General features: G+C 36.2%; 1 protein-coding gene and 1 pseudogene across 2 annotated transcripts; both read right to left on the reverse strand.

Annotated features, from left to right (window-relative positions):
• Positions 1–3,532: 3,532 nt before the first annotated feature.
• LOC105385604 (uncharacterized protein K02A2.6-like) lies at positions 3,533–8,291 on the reverse strand. Of its 2 annotated transcripts, none has more exons than XM_038122620.2 (2): positions 6,867–8,291; positions 3,533–6,466 (listed from the first exon to the last, which is right to left on the reverse strand). In XM_038122620.2, the coding sequence occupies exon 2, from the start codon at positions 6,324–6,326 to the stop codon at positions 3,876–3,878; it is 2,451 nt and encodes an 816-aa protein (XP_037978548.2). In that variant the 5' UTR covers positions 6,327–6,466; positions 6,867–8,291; the 3' UTR covers positions 3,533–3,875. Both variants share the same exon structure in this region, with proteins under 2 accessions (XP_037978548.2, XP_037978552.1).
• Positions 8,292–12,762: 4,471 nt separating this feature from the next.
• Positions 12,763–15,807, reverse strand: LOC125488782 (annotated as a pseudogene).
• Positions 15,808–16,289: the final 482 nt, after the last annotated feature.

Consider the following 16,289-nt stretch of genomic DNA (forward strand, 5'->3'; position numbering starts at 1 on the left):
AACCCCCGGCTGATGCAGCACAATCTTCGCAGTAAACATTTATAATGCTTTCTGCAATTTCGTCTAGCCCTATAAAAACAAGTACATTTTTAATGAACTCGGTGCTCTGGCGTAACTTGCGCTTTTATCGTACATGTCCCGTTTTCCCTTTTGACTTCCACATAACCTATTGCTGCCTTAACATATGAGTCACGGGAAGACATGAGGACTTTAGCTCCTCTTATTTCCACCGCATTGTACACGTCTTTCCGGTGCATGTACTCCAGCAACATTTTAAGATATGCTTTGGGAAGCTTTCGACTATCTGCTTGAACATATCCGTCACTGGTCTTCATTATTACCTATTTGTAGGTAAACAGAGTCCAAATTCGAAGGGCGAAATCAAAGTCCAATAAAAGAGCCTAACAAAGTAAGTCGAGATTATCATCACTATTTCGAAAAAATACAATACCAAAATTACTTGAATCGACAAGATAACAACTAAGTAAACAAAGTTTATATCACTTATCAGTGTAATTTTTTTTTAATAACTAAACAAAGGACTAAAATCAAAATTGAGCCCAATATATGACGTCACTTCCGGTTTTAAAATAATAAACTTTAAAATAAAATAACATGCCAAAACAAATGTTATAAAAAATACAAAAAAAAAAAATTATAAATATATATAAATATAAATATGTGGGGACATCTCACACACGGCCATCCGACCCCAAGCTAGGCAGAACCTGTGTTATGGGTGTCGGACAGCTGATATATCTACACAAATACATAGATAGATAGATACTGAATATAAATATCAACACCCAAGACCCGAAAGCAAATATCTGTGTTTAAACAAATATCTGCCCCAGCCGGGAATCGAACCCGGGATCTTCGGCTCAGTAGTCAGGGTCACTAACCACTACGCCATTCAGTCGTCTATACTTAAACAAACAAAAAACCCGAATGCACGCTAAAAAGATGAAAACAAGCCCCAATGTTAATGGAAAGTATTGCAGGCTGGGACCAGTAGAGGGATCACCATTTAGCTGAATGTTACTTAGATAGGTAGACCTTGTGTGGCGGTTAAGTTGGTCCCCGCCTGTGATACTTTCCATTAACATTGGGGCTTGTTTTCATCTTTTTAGCGTGCAGTCGGGTTTTTTGTTTGTTTATAATTATATTTTTTTATTTCTAACTTTTTCGTAGTTTTATATTTTATGAAATATTGTCAGTAACTAGTCGGGTTTTAGTTTATGAACATTTTTATTTCAATAATTTTGGTGTTGTGATTTTAATACTTACCTACAATATGCATATTTTTGTAATGTGCTAATCAAGCGCTTTCATTTGATACTCCACACGCACACGGCATAGTTGGAAAAGTATTATTTTTTCGACCATGACTTTATGTCTCCTAGAGGGCGCTATATACATTTTAGTGTAACGTCACATAGCCTATAACCATCGCGCAATCAATACGCTTCTAACGATAACTCATACATCAAAATCTATCAAGCCGTTTAGGCTACAGGAGGGAACAAAGAAACAGACAAACATACAATCGAAAAACATTACCCTCCTCCTTCCGCAGTCGGGTAAAAATACGCGTCCTCTAATTTTTTATAAATTTTCCGAATAACTAATAAAAATATAGGGAAAAAAAATAATATTGTCCATTACCGTGCGTATATCATTCATTTACAATACAAAAGACAGTCAGTTTTTTAATGTGCATGTTTGAAGTTGAGTGGAGTGGAGTAACAATAGAAGCATTTTTCCTGAAATAAAAATGACATATTATGTATCTAGCTTGTCTGAAACCTATGTAAACATTGTGAGATATCGCGTTTCGATTTTCTCCGTGTTCGGCATCATAAGGGTCACAGTTACAGTTAAATAAAGTCCATTTTTCTCTCCACCCTAAGTTTGCAAGGTTCGGGAGAGCCTATATAAATAGAGTGAGTTGCCCGCGCGCCTCAGTTGTATATCACCATGTAGTTGTATATCACCATTCAGAAATGAATAGGTTTCATAGACTACATAATAGAAGCATTTTTCCTGAAATAAAAATGACATATTATGTATCTAGCCTGTCTGAAACCTATGTAAACATTGTGAGATGTGTTTATTATCGCATGGTGAAGAGAAAACCAACTGTGACCCATAAGCTACTGATGAGTGTATCAGTAGATACATATTTGAATCTATAAATTTATATTGCATAGATTTCTAGGTAGTAGATATACTAAAAAGAAAGGTATACGTATAAATAAGACTAAAGTACTTCCTTATTACTCCTGACTAGTGGTGGGAAAAACGGCTACATTTTGATAACACGCTACAGACGCTATGTTACACATTTATAGCAGGTTATTTAATCCGCTATTTAATTAATTAATTAATTATAACGATATTGAAGAGCAAAAAAAAATTGATAAAAAAAAAATTGATGAAAAAACCAATGAACTTTCCTTCATACTTTACAGGCTTAGGACTGTCTATAATGGCACATCACTGTTTCCATAATGGCACATCACTGTTTCTCTTCATTTTTATGAATTATTGTCAAACGTTCTTTAATTGCAATAACTATTTACACAAAACACTTTAAAACCACAAAGTAATATCCTTTCAATGTTTCATCCACTTACGAAAACACACGTAAAGTAAAGATAGGTAAATTGTCCAGTCAAAGTTCAATCACACACAATCACAAAACATTTAAAATACGAAATTCTAGCTCTGCAGACCACATGAAACCGTGGCCAGACCATAAAGAGTAAGTAAGTTCTTATTTTGTTTTGTTATTGCATAATATTCTATTGGTGTCGGTATGATAGTGATGATGAATGAAGAAGTCAGTGATGGTAATAAATAAGTTATGTGTGAGCAGTAAATAAAGTCAATCTAGATAGGTTTTGTAATGATTGTAAGGTTAAGTCTTGAAGGCTTAAGGCTCATATTCTTTACAAAAGGTGTGTTTAAACAAAACAGGTATTATAGGTATTTTGAATAGGTATTTCAAGATGTTGTTTGCATAGAATAGTTGTTTATGTTTTTCTGTCTAGACCCTAAGTTGAAATCTAACTAATCTAAATTGTTGTTAACTTGAGTTGCTAAGTTTTTAGTTTTTTTGTTTTAATAAGAAGATTATCTTTAACGTTTGACAATGCTATGTTTTATATTGTGTGTAACCTTGTACTTTACAGTTATTGTAATGAATAAGGCTGCCATGTCAGGATGGCCGATTGTGGGAGTGGAACAGAACGCAAGGTGAAGTATCCATGACGACGAATAACAGAGGAGCATAGAGTGAAAGCAGAGTGGAAAAAGACGTAAAGACGATTTCATATTTCTTTATTTTATTTTGACCCTTATATAATAAAAGTGATGAATACAAAATCTGATTTAATTCCTACATCCATGTAGATCATTCGTCCAAAAAATTTTGAAGAGCGATACTTCAACCGCAAGCACTACCATTCCCGGAATGTTATGATTGTAATTATCCATTAGATTGTGTCGTGTCTTGAGTAAAACCAGTAAATTAATTAATTACTATTTATTTAAACAAAACACTATATGCGTTAATGGCCGCTAAGCAAAGAAGAAGGAAAAAGCGAGAGAGGACGAGTGAGCAGGACAGCAAGAGCTGCGTTCAGAAATTAGCAAATATACCACACTCTCCACCACCTAATATGAATGTTTCTTTCAATAATGAATAAAATATTTGTTTGAATAGCTCTCTCTACCTTCTATCACTTACATTTTAAAACAAACAACAATCTCAATTATAACTAAGTATAGTTCTAAATAACTTATAAATTATAACAGTAGTATTAAACAGTGGTATTCTTAAGGTACTACTACAATAACTATTATTACAATAACTATTCTAATAAACTACTATTACATTTTAAAATTTGGTTTACATGTCTTTTCCAGTTATTTCCATCCACATCGATAATATATGTTACACCTGGTGTTGATTCACCTACAATATTACCCTGAATCCATGGTTTATGACCCCCTCGATAGTCCCTGACCATGACCTTCTCACCTATCATGAATGATACATCTCTATGACCTGATGTGTATTTTCGCTGCTTCTCTAACATTTCATAGGCCTTATCTGATACTGGTGGGGGCCGTAATAGAGAAAAACGATTCCGCATCTCCCTTCCTAGCATAAGTTTTGCTGGTGTGACTCCGGTGGTACTGTGAGGAAGATTTCTATAATCAAAGAGGAATAAGTTTATAGCAGAGGCAATGGGAATTCCACTTTCCTTTATTTTTGTTACATGTGATTTAAAAGTCTCAACAAATCTTTCAGCCGCACCATTGGTGGCGGGATGATATGGGGGGGTAAAAGTATGTTTTATATTCAAAGTTTGGCAAAACTTATTGAATTCTGCACTAGTGAAGGTAGGACCATTGTCGGTCACCAGGTGAACTGGAAATCCATACCGACAGAATAAAGCTTTTAGTATTTCAACTGTACGAGCAGCACCTATATTTGACATTTCAAATGCCTCAGGCCATTTTGAGTAACTATCTACAATTACTAAGTACATTTTATTGTGAAATGGACCTAGGAAATCAGCATGTAACCTATACCATGGGGAGGGTGGTACCGGCCATGGTTTCAAAGGTGTCTTTGGTGGGTTTTTATGGTTATTTAAACATATTATACAATTTTTTGTTATCATATCTATTTCGGAGTCTAAATTAGGCCACCAAAAATATGAACGTGCCATTTGCTTCATCCGTACTATTCCAAAGTGACTTTGATGTAGTTCCTCAGTGACAGATTCTCTTAATACTGTGGGTATTATAATCCTATGCCCCCAAAATAAACAACCTCTATCCATACTTATTTCATCTTTTCGGTTGTAAAAAACAAATAGTTCAGTATCAATTAATTTTTTTTCAGGCCAACCATCCATTGTATATCTTACTATTTTTGATAGAATCACATCTTTTTGTGTCTCGTGCTGGATAACTTTCCAGTCAACATTTTTTAAATTGGAACTGTTTGTATAAACACACATACTATTATCTGTTTCTTGAAAATATATACAATTAAAGTCTAAATTGTTAGATCCAGTCTCTACCCATGAACGTGATAAGAAATCGGCAGGATTTACATTAGTTTTGATGTGTCGTATCTTATAGTTAAAAGCTGAGAGGAAAATTGCATAGTGCTGCAATCTTTTCGCTGCCATTTTAGGAATGCCTTTGTTTGGACCAAAGATCCTGACTAAGGCTGAGTTATCTGTCTCTAACTCAAACATACGACCATAAGTGTAGTTATAGAACTTAGTAACACCAAATATGATGGCCATCGCTTCTTTGTCAATAGCAGAGTACCTCTGTTCCACTGAATTCAATTTTTTACTAGCATAAGCGATGGGTCTTACTGTACCATCAACATCTCTGTTTGACAAAACAGCAGCCAGCCCTGTGCTTGATGCATCACATGTTAGAATTAAGGGCAAGTTCAGATCAAAATGTCTGAGGCTATCTACTGATGACAACTTAATTTTTATGTCGTTAAAAGCCTTATCACAATCTTTGGTCCACTGAAATTTATTTTTCTTGGTACACTCATACAAAGGTGCAAGAGTAGATGCCATATCCTTCAAAAAACGATTATAGTAATTAATTTTTCCGAGAAATGACCTAAGCATTGTAATATTTGTTGGTGCTTTGGCTTGTAATAATGGTTCAATATTTGATTTTATAATGCTTATGTCATTCCTGGTGATTCTGAACCCAAAAACATCAATATGTGTTTGGAAAAACTTACATTTTTCTAGTTTTAATTTAAACTGACATTCCTGTAATCTGCACAGTACTGTATACAATGTATTTAGGGTTTCATTAAGGTCCTTTCCAGCAATATAAATGTTATCAATGAAGACAATAGTTTTAGGTATGTTAGCAAGCTTACTACTCATGAGACGCTGGAATGATCCTGGACCAGTGCTTACACCATAGGGTAAGTACTTATATTTAAATGTTCCTTCCTCTGTGACAATAGTTGTTAATTCCTGTGAATCTACATCTAATTTTGCCTGTAAATATGCCTCCTTCAAGTCAAGTTCGCAGAAGTATTTTCCGTCTTTCAATGTATTAAAGATGTCATTAATATGGGGCAATGGATATTGGTCAACTTCCAAGTGTGGGTTCAAAGTAACTTTATAGTCACCACATAAGCGGACTGATCCATCTGGTTTCAATATAGGAACAACCGGTGTACCCCACTGACTGTATTCCACAGGAGTGATTCTATCATTTTCAAGTAATCTAGAAATTTCATTTTTTACCTTATCCTTCATCGCATACGGCACCCGACGCGCTGGAAGGCATTTGGGCTTGGCATCTGATTTTAATTTTAATTTAATTGCCTCCCCTTTGAAATCACCCCAACCGGAACTGAATACTTCTGCAAACTTTTCCTTAATTACATGTTCAGCCTCTGAAACAGATTTTACATTTAGGTTATAATTTATTTCCTCACCAATAATATGAGTGTCCATAAATTTTGGAGGCCACAGATCAAAAGCATCCAACCAATCACGGCCAATTATCCTTGGTACATCATCATGAGCTATAAAAACATTTAATTTCATAGATTTATTCTCATAATTTACTGTTAAATCTTTCATTATGCCAACTGGTTGTGAAATTGTTTGGTCAAAGTTCCTAAATCTAACATTACAATCAAGTATGTTGAATTTACTAAAGAAAAGATTCTTATCTTTTAATGGAATCACTGATACATCTGAACCGGTGTCTAGTTGAAAATCAAGATCTTTGCCTTCTACATGGAGCCTAATATAGTGTGGCGGTATCTTTCTTACATTGACAGAATATACCTCTATATGTTCATCAAATAGACCTCCAATTGAATCTTCGACACCATCCTGGATTTGTGATTGGTCGCTTCCTTGGTCATCAGTTTCCATGGTATATATTTGATTAGTTCGCGAATTCTTGGGGCATACTTTATATAGGTGTCCCTGTTTCCCACACTCAGAACAATATTTATGTATTAATCTGCATTCCGCTTTCATGTGATTATTATTCCCGCAGCAGTAACATGTTATTTGTGGTTTATTTACTCCTTTGTTACCTTGGGACTTGGAATTATTGAATTTGTTTCTTTTAGAAAGATTTTTAGAAGGAGTTCTTTGCTCCTGTTGGTACTGAAACATATCCGAGACCTCCGTCCCATTTTTGCTTTTGGTTTGTGCTAATGCCGCTTCAACAGTCTTAGCCAACACTACTGTTTCATCCAAAGTAGCATCTGGACTGCCTTTTAATAATTCAAATTTAATCAGTTTTGAGTAGACACCATCAATGAGCTTCTCTTTTATTTGGTCATCCAAGTCCTTAAATTTACACGTCCCAGCTAGTTTTCTTAAAGCTAGTACATATTCTTCAATAGTTTCTGTTTGAAACTGGTTTCTGCTTCGAAATGAGGCCCGATCCAAGGTTGACGATTGCAAGGGCGTGTATTTGGTTCTCAATTTATTACATAACTCGATGTAGGTTAATTTTAATGGTTTCTCTGGAGCACAAATACAACTTAGTGTTTCAAACACTTTTGGGCTGATTTTCGTTAGCAATAATGGCACTTTCTTAGAATCTGGTACTTCATTTAATGCTATGATACATTCCAGTTGCTGTTCGAATGATTCCCAATTCTCACCATCGAAAGAGTGTAAGTTGTAATTATTGGCCATTATTTGTTTTCGACTTTTTAGTTTGCAATAGTCACTAAGTAATTTTCTGAGATCATCCACCTTAAGATTATCATCGAATTGTAATCCGTATTCGGTTAATTTTTCCTGCAGTTCAGTCTTGTTCAGCTTGTAAATCCAAGAAGTTGTAAAAGTTTCGTTTTGATTCATTTGACATTTGTTTTCTTTATCGTCCAAAACAAACGTGAACTTAGTCACAACACAAAATGTCCGACTTTGGAATGCGTTTGCAATTATTTTTCTTTTTCGGCCAACTTCACACTGAAGCGTGCGCCGGTGAATTAGTTTTTGCTTTTTCAGAAGAAATCACTTTAATTTCAGCGATATCCTTTATTGCACACTTTACTGGGCACTTTCGTCTCGTCGCCAACTTGTCGTGTCTTGAGTAAAACCAGTAAATTAATTAATTACTATTTATTTAAACAAAACACTATATGCGTTAATGGCCGCTAAGCAAAGAAGAAGGAAAAAGCGAGAGAGGACGAGTGAGCAGGACAGCAAGAGCTGCGTTCAGAAATTAGCAAATATACCACAGATTGTAATTATCCATTATTTTCAAGAAAAAATAACACGAACCATTTGTACATGTCCCTTTTTATTAATACGAATGTGTACATTATTGTTTTACAGGTATGTGATGCAGACCTAAATGTATTGTGGAATTTGTGGAGAAGAGGAGCCCCCGTCGCCGCAACCGCAACAAGCGCGGCACCGCCCCGGCCGCCTGCTCGCTCAAGGCCGCCACGCCAACGGTGGACATTTACATATCCCGCATCCACGCGAATATGGCGCACGATAACATCGTGCGCTATTTTCTATTAAAGAGAGAAGTGTCGGCCGCGCCGAACAGCCAGTCCAGATACTGGTGATCGAGAGGCTGCAGTCCGCCAATCAGATGGACTTCAAGTCCTTCCGTCTTCGCATTCCCGCGGTCCAGCAGAAGGTTCTTCTGGACAAAAACTTCTGGCTTGTGGGGATAGTGTTCCGACGCTTCAGAGAGGCGAAAAAGACTTTGAACTCCTTGGATAGTGCTAGACCTTAATTTAAGTTAGTTTTTGATTAAGTTAAAATATGTATTAGTTTATTTATATTTCAATTGTATTCATGTAATTGTATCTATGGGCCTTAGTTGCCTCAGAATAAATTAATATTATTATTATTATATTGTGCGTTGATGCATCCTTTGGTGGTGCATCCCATGACAGCCATGTGTGGATCCAGCACCCGGTGAAAGAATACCTCATAAATCTGCAAAGAACTTGAGAGAGTGTGGCCTTGCTGGGTTGGTATCATTATACTATTTTTAAAAGTCTAGATTCAACTATAAAAATGATATAGTGTGTGCACACTATCAATTTCCATTGGAACTAATTAAACCTATATTTTAGGTGATTCTGGTTATGCACAGAGGGATTATATGATTACCCCCATTGTGGATGCGCCAGCAGGCTTTCTCGAGGAGTATTACACCCAAAAACATTGCACAGCTCGCAACACAGTGGAACGCGGAACGCGCCATTGGCGTAATAAAAGCAAAGTGGCGGTGTCTTCTTGGCCACAGAGTCCTCCATTACCACCCTGACAAGGCAGCGAATATAATACACGCACGTGTTGTGCTTCACAATATGTGCAACCAGGCACATTTAGAGTTGGACCAAGCCAACGACGAGTTGCAGGGGGAACTGGCTCCAGCCCAGGTCATCGGGGAGCTGCATGGTGGACGCCGGTCCACCAGCTGCCCGGGAAACGAAGAGCTACACAGGGGAGAGGCAGCTCGGGCACAACTGGTCCAACAACTTTGGGCCACTCGCTAACCAACTATAAATTATAGCAAGTATCTAGTTATGTACCCCCAAGTATCTCACCCTTAGAACTTTCTGGAACTTTAAATATAAACATAAACAGAGATACCGTAAGCATTGCAACATATTATGGCTCCTCTACACGATGGGCCATCATGATGGTCCATCATAGTGGGCCACCATATAGAGGGCGTAGTGGCGTAGGCTGGCTTGTGGTGCGTACGATGGCGGCGGAATGGCCGCGGTGTCGGTTTTTCGCCCACACATCAAAGGGAGTGGGCCAGCGATGGCGGTACGCATCTACACGTCGGCCATTACTCAGTTTGCGCTCGAATGCGGTGGTGAGCAGACGTGCAGTGCAATTCGTGAAACTCGTGCGTGTCAAAATGGCGACAGCTTGGCCGCATAGCGAAATATTAAAATTTTTGGAATATTACCGAGCCGAAACCATTATATGGAATCCTAAACATAAAAATCACAAGGATAAAAACAAGGTAAGTAAAACTACGATAAAAGACACATTTAACAATAGTTTTTAATTGTCGTTCTCGCCCTCAAACGGCAATGTTTGTTTATTTTGTTGGCGCCATTTTGATATGGGAAGCGTAAATAAAGTTAATTGTTGTATAAATTGTTTTCAGGTGTCGGATGCATGGAATCGCATAAGTAATAACATGGGCATTCCGGTAGAGGATTTAAAAAAGAAAAAGGAAACGTTGATGACAGCTTTCAGAACAAAGGACAAAGGCAGGGTTCTAAGGACGTTTTGTACCACTATGGAAATGACGGGTTCCGTAATGAAAGTACCATGATTAGAGAGACACTGTACAGGTACACAAGTCAATTAATGACTAGATTTTTAGAAGCTGGGAGAAAAGAGAAAAACGGAAAAAAATAATCTTTAAAATGTAGTCGCAATGGAACGTAAACATTCATACAGGAAGAATGGAACGTCAAGTGAAGTAATGTTTATGACAAGTACTCTGTGATTTACGTCATAAATGTCTAGGTTGGATCTCAGTATAATGATAAAAATTGACAAACCAGAGCAGAAAAATTGAAATGATAAAAATATGTGTCATGTCAACAACTAAACGTCAACACTTGAACAACACAAGACGAACAACGTGAATAATAATTTGATAATAATATGTTAGGTATATCAAGTTATATGTTTACGTTTAAATAAATACGGGACGTGCAACGTACATAATAAATATAATGATTTTATTAATATTATCGACTAGATCAGGCTACTACTTTCATCATGGAATAATGTTATACTTATCCAACTTCTGAAGTTTTAAATTGCCATTCCGCAACAGGGATCTGCTATGCCATTTCGAAATGCTATATGTAAAGGTTCTACTATATGGGTATGCATTTGGCGAGTAATGTAATGAAATAAAATATAATGTTTAAAAGATCATTGTTTTATTTACATAACATAATTTGCCTGGAATCAACTTTAGGAATTTTATGTTCCTATTATCTACTGTATTCTATTCTCTGTTGGGGTGTAAATCTAGATAGGTATGCAGGTTTCCTTCACTGTAAGTGTGATGGTATACATTTTAATTAAATTCAAAGAACACATTGGTACATGTCAGCGCCGGGATTCGAACTGCAGAACGCAGTTGCTCTTCTCATATTTGACTTAGGTATTTATCATCCTATGGTACATAGAAAATATTGTCAGGATTTTGCGTGTTCTTGTTCTGCTGCTTCTGCAGGTTCCTGATGAAGAAGTGGGACGGGAGCCTGCCGGGGAGGTGGAACAGGAACCGGGTCTGGTCCTCCCCTTTGTCACATTTGTTCTATATCTTCAGCAGTTTCAGCGGTATTCAAAATATTAAATAATTAGGTTAGGTAATTGAAAAATGAAATAACAACTACTATGACAATGACAAGATTGACAAGCAAGATTCAGTGTTATTAGATTTAAATATTCAAAAAATATCGATTATAGTGAATCGAATAAAGAGAAAAAGAAAATGGTTTGCTATGGATAAAAGTCTTCAAGACTTAAATATAATGATATTTTATAAACCAAATGTACTAGTTTTGGCACAAATAGTACCAGAACATGTAATTTATTGATAAATAAAATATCTTTTGTATTTAAGAATGTATCGATATTTCTATTCGATTACTTTTTTGCTCGGATTTGCTGGTAATATTCCGAGGTCTGGCACCACTGTTGTTACGTTCCGTTCTCTATATGTTTGTTTTTACGTTCCATTATCCTTAGATTTAAATATTCTTCATTTATCATTTTTTCTTTTCCCCCGACTTCTAAAAATATTGTAATTACTGAAAATACCTTATCTACACTGTATTAATAAATGGTGAAAACATGGTTCTGAAACGCTCCAAAAAAACCGGCCAAGTGCGAGTCGGGCTCGCGCACAAAGGGTTCCGTAGCAGCAAATATAATATTACAGTTAAATCAACCTATCTCAAAAACTATAAGAGATACTTTGATCAAACCAAAAATCGTTGAAAGAGTTTATTAGCATGCATCACCTCTATTTTTTTTAGAATTTTATACCCCGTAGTTATAAAAATAGAGGGGGGGGACATACTTTTTACGACTTTGAGAGCTGAGATCTCAAAAACCGTTCACTTTAAGAAAAATGTTTTTTAGAAAACTTTATATCATTTTAAATCATGGGTGCTGCCTGAAATAAAGAACATTATTATTATTATTATTATTATTATTATTATTATTATTATTATTATTATTATTAAAAGACCTTTCCATTGATACCCCACACGGGTATGTACATCGAAAAAAAAAATTTCATCCCTCAGTTACATGTATGGGGGGCCCCACCCCCAATTCTTTTTTTTACTATTTAGTGTCATATTTTTGTAGCGGTTCATACAACACATATTCCCATCAAATTTCATCACTGTAGTACTTATAGTTTCCGAGTAAATCGGCTGTGACAGACGGACAGACGGACAGACGGACAGACGGACATGACGAAACTATAAGGGTTCCGTTTTTGCCATTTTGGCTACGGAACCCTAAAAAAGGCGGTACGCCCACTGCCGTTCTCCTTTAAAAAAGAAAAAGGAGTCTATAAGGTCTGGGGCTGGACTCGACGATATTTATACGCCGTCGTGGCCTTTTTTCGAGATAATGGAAAGTTTTTTAAGAGATGTTTATGAATGCAAGAGTATCATAAACACAGACGGCGGAGTAAGTAAATGAAACTTATTATTTAATTTCATATTTAGTTTATTATTCTATATTATTATAAAAATAGTGCATAAAAGCTTGTCTTATTTGAATTGCATCATTAGTTGATCTACGGGGTTGATTTTGTAAGGGAAGAAAACTTGTATTACTACAATTCCTCCAATTACCAGCGCGTATCAATTCTCCACTGTCATTATAGGTATCAAATGTACCTGGAGGTGCGTATAAGGGGCGAGATGTTCGGCTTTTCCGTAAAAAGTTATGTAATAGAACACAAGTCATCGTAATAATTGAACATTTAACAGGATGAAAAGGCATAGCTGTTTTAAAAACTCTAAATTTGTTAGAAAGAACTCCAAATGTGTTTTCAACAACTACACGTGACTGAGAGAGTTTTTGATTAAAAACCCTTTCTGGAGAATTCAACTGGTGACGGCCAGGAAAAGGTTTCATAAGATTTTTAGTTAAACTAAATGCTCCATCGCATAAAAATACATAGGGTAAATCAATATCACATCCTGGTAGTGAACTAGGAGGCGGCAAATTGATGCTATTTTCCGAATTTTTTTTTGATATACTACTTTGATTAAAAACGCCACCGTCACTTATACGCCCTTGAGCGCCTATTTCAGCAAACATGAAACAGTAATCATAATCTACTATAGCTAAGAGGACAATGCTAAAAGTACGTTTATAATTGTAATATTCAGTTCCGCTATGAGGAGGTGGCTGTATTGTCACATGTTTGCCATCCATAGCACCAAGGCAATGAGGGAACTTGAATCGTTCAGCTTTGGAAAGCCATTCTTCAGTTGTTGTGGGGATCTGTAAAAAAAAAAAGACCGAGCATAAGATATTAAATTAGTTTTTTATATTACAGATATTTTCTTTATTTTATATTATAAACGTGAAAATGAATATCGTCAATTATATATTAATTAGTAAATAACAAAATATATTTTTTTCAGGCTTCAACCTCGTTAGATGACGAAGATTCAATTACGTCACAAAATGAAAATATCGAAAATGAAGACCCAAATGCTACAGTGAATTCTGAAATCAACATTCCTGTAATACGCCGTCGTTCTAGAAATCCACCTGAATTACAAGAGGCTAGTAACGAAATGAAAAGAGCTTTTTCATCTTTGAACAGCGTACTCAGCAGTAAGAAGCAAAAGATAGATAGCGAAGATGATTGCGATCTATATGGAAAACTACTAGCTAAAAGGTTAAGACAATTTACAGATTTGGAAAAACAAGAGTTGATGTACGAAATAGACGGCTTATTGTTGAAAAAACGTCAATTGTCATCTAGACAAAATTCCAGTCGTTATGTGGTCCAATCTCCATCCCAAATAATAATATCTTCCAATCGTCCTGTGTTTATAGTATTAAAATAGGAAGTTATTACCTTAACAAAATCTTTCAAAGCTTCATTGAGGGCTAGACATACTTCAGGAACAATTCTTGAAATAAGTTGGCTTGAAATTTTGAATAGGTAGTGTAAACTACGAAAGCTATCGCCAGTAGCTAGGTATCTGTCAATGCGAGACGAATTTTTACAGGTATTGCTTCCCGCCAATCTGTATCCTGTTTTGCAACTACAGGTGATACTTTTTGTATCAAAAACTCAAAATCGCTGTTTGACATCCTCACGAAGTTATCGAATTCACCAGATGGTTCAGCAAGCATTTCAGCTAGCTGATTATCCATAGTTTGCCTGAAAAAAATATACATTTTAATTATACTGAATTATAAAATAACTAAAAGTACAAAGAAAATTAAATTTAAGCAGTTACTTACTTAGTCCTGTTGCGATGAATAGTTAACATCCACCATCTTCTTCTACGCCATTTCCTTTTAATAACTTTTTTTTTGTACACATTAAGATAATAATTGTACGCGCTAAATAAATATATAGCTGCTGCGGCTAAAGCTTCCACGTCCATTTTGTTAAACGAGCCAATCACAACTGAACATCGCCATCGTGTAGATCCTTTTCAACCATCGCATGGCCATTTTGCTGGACAAGCGCTGGCCCATCATGTAGAGGAGCTTTTATATTGTTATTGCATCAGCCAGGATGCTGATGGATCATTCCACGAATCTCCAACTTTGTAAAGCATCAACTGTATGGAGTGTAGAGTGATGTATCAGCAGATTGGTCACGTAGGCCACTCTTAGTGTTAAGACTATGTCATTGTATGAGTCAGTAGGTATTAAACGGACCTCAAATCGGAACGGTTATGCTCGCCTTTAATTTTAGTTTTTAAAAACCTAATAGCGCGGACCCGCAATTTGACTGGCGCAGCCGGTAGGATAGTCGCTATATATTAGCAGCGCGTGTTTCGCATCTGTCGGTTCGAGCATCAAATTCTGCTTACCTAAAAAGGTGAAATTACGTCGCGATTCGCTATTAAACGGCTATTCCAAGAACCAAATAAATTCGTCGAGAAACGGGTATCCAAAAAGTGCATTAGTGTTTTTGCTCGAGTGTTGAGGCAGCGATGCGTTGGTAAGTACACTTCTCACCTCCCAAATCCAGTCCTCTCCATTTTTCACATGTTATTTAGGGATCAAATTCTCTCTTCTTAACGCTAGATATTAAGTAAATTGTATTAAATTGATTAAAAGTAAGAAAAAGTAAATTGTAAAGCTAAAAATTAGGTTAGTGCATCAAATTCTGCAACCCCTAGTTAAGTAAAATATAGGATAAGTAATCATTATTCTAGGAAATTCCCATAATTATTGAGTTATTTTGGAAGCGTTTGCTTAAAATCAGTAATGTCTAAAATAATTTTAATTCCCCGCGAATTTTCTGGAGTAATACCCACCTTCAATGGTGACGGGAAGTTACTAAGAACATTTCTCACGAAGTGCGAATATGTTATCAATGCATATAAGGGTGATAACAACCCCGAACAAGAGCTCTACCTGTACCATCTAATAACGAGCAAACTAGTAGACAAAGCCGCTGTACTTATCAGCGAGAGACAGGATATAGAGTCATGGCAACAACTAAAAGAGATCTTGACACAAAGCTTCGGTGATAAACGCTCCGAAGAGTGTATCACCATAGAATTGGAAACGCTAAAAATAAACCCACAAGAAGACTTTTCTAGCTTTTACAGTCGAATACAACACGTTAAAAGCGCCCTAATAGCCAAGGTCAACCTTTTGGAAGACCAACAACTAAGAAAAAGTAAAGTAACAATATATGAGAATCTTGCCAAAAATGTTTTCCTCTATAACTTGCCTGAGGATTTAATACGGATTGTACGGTTGAAAGAATGTAAATTCGATTGAAAGTGCCCTAAGCATCGTATTGGAAGAGGTAAACTTCAAATTCCAATATCAATCTAGAAACAATATGTTAAAGAATGCAACCCCCACGTCAAAACCCACTCAGTTAACATCATTTAACAACCAGAATTCTTTCAGACCACCAGCATTCCTTCAGCAAGGCTTCAGACCTCTTGTTCCACAAAACAACCAATTTAAATTTGGCATCCCCCAAAATCAACC

The sequence above is a fragment of the Plutella xylostella genome, chromosome 7, assembly GCF_932276165.1.
Source record: "Plutella xylostella chromosome 7, ilPluXylo3.1, whole genome shotgun sequence".
Classification (NCBI taxonomy): domain Eukaryota; kingdom Metazoa; phylum Arthropoda; class Insecta; order Lepidoptera; family Plutellidae; genus Plutella; species Plutella xylostella.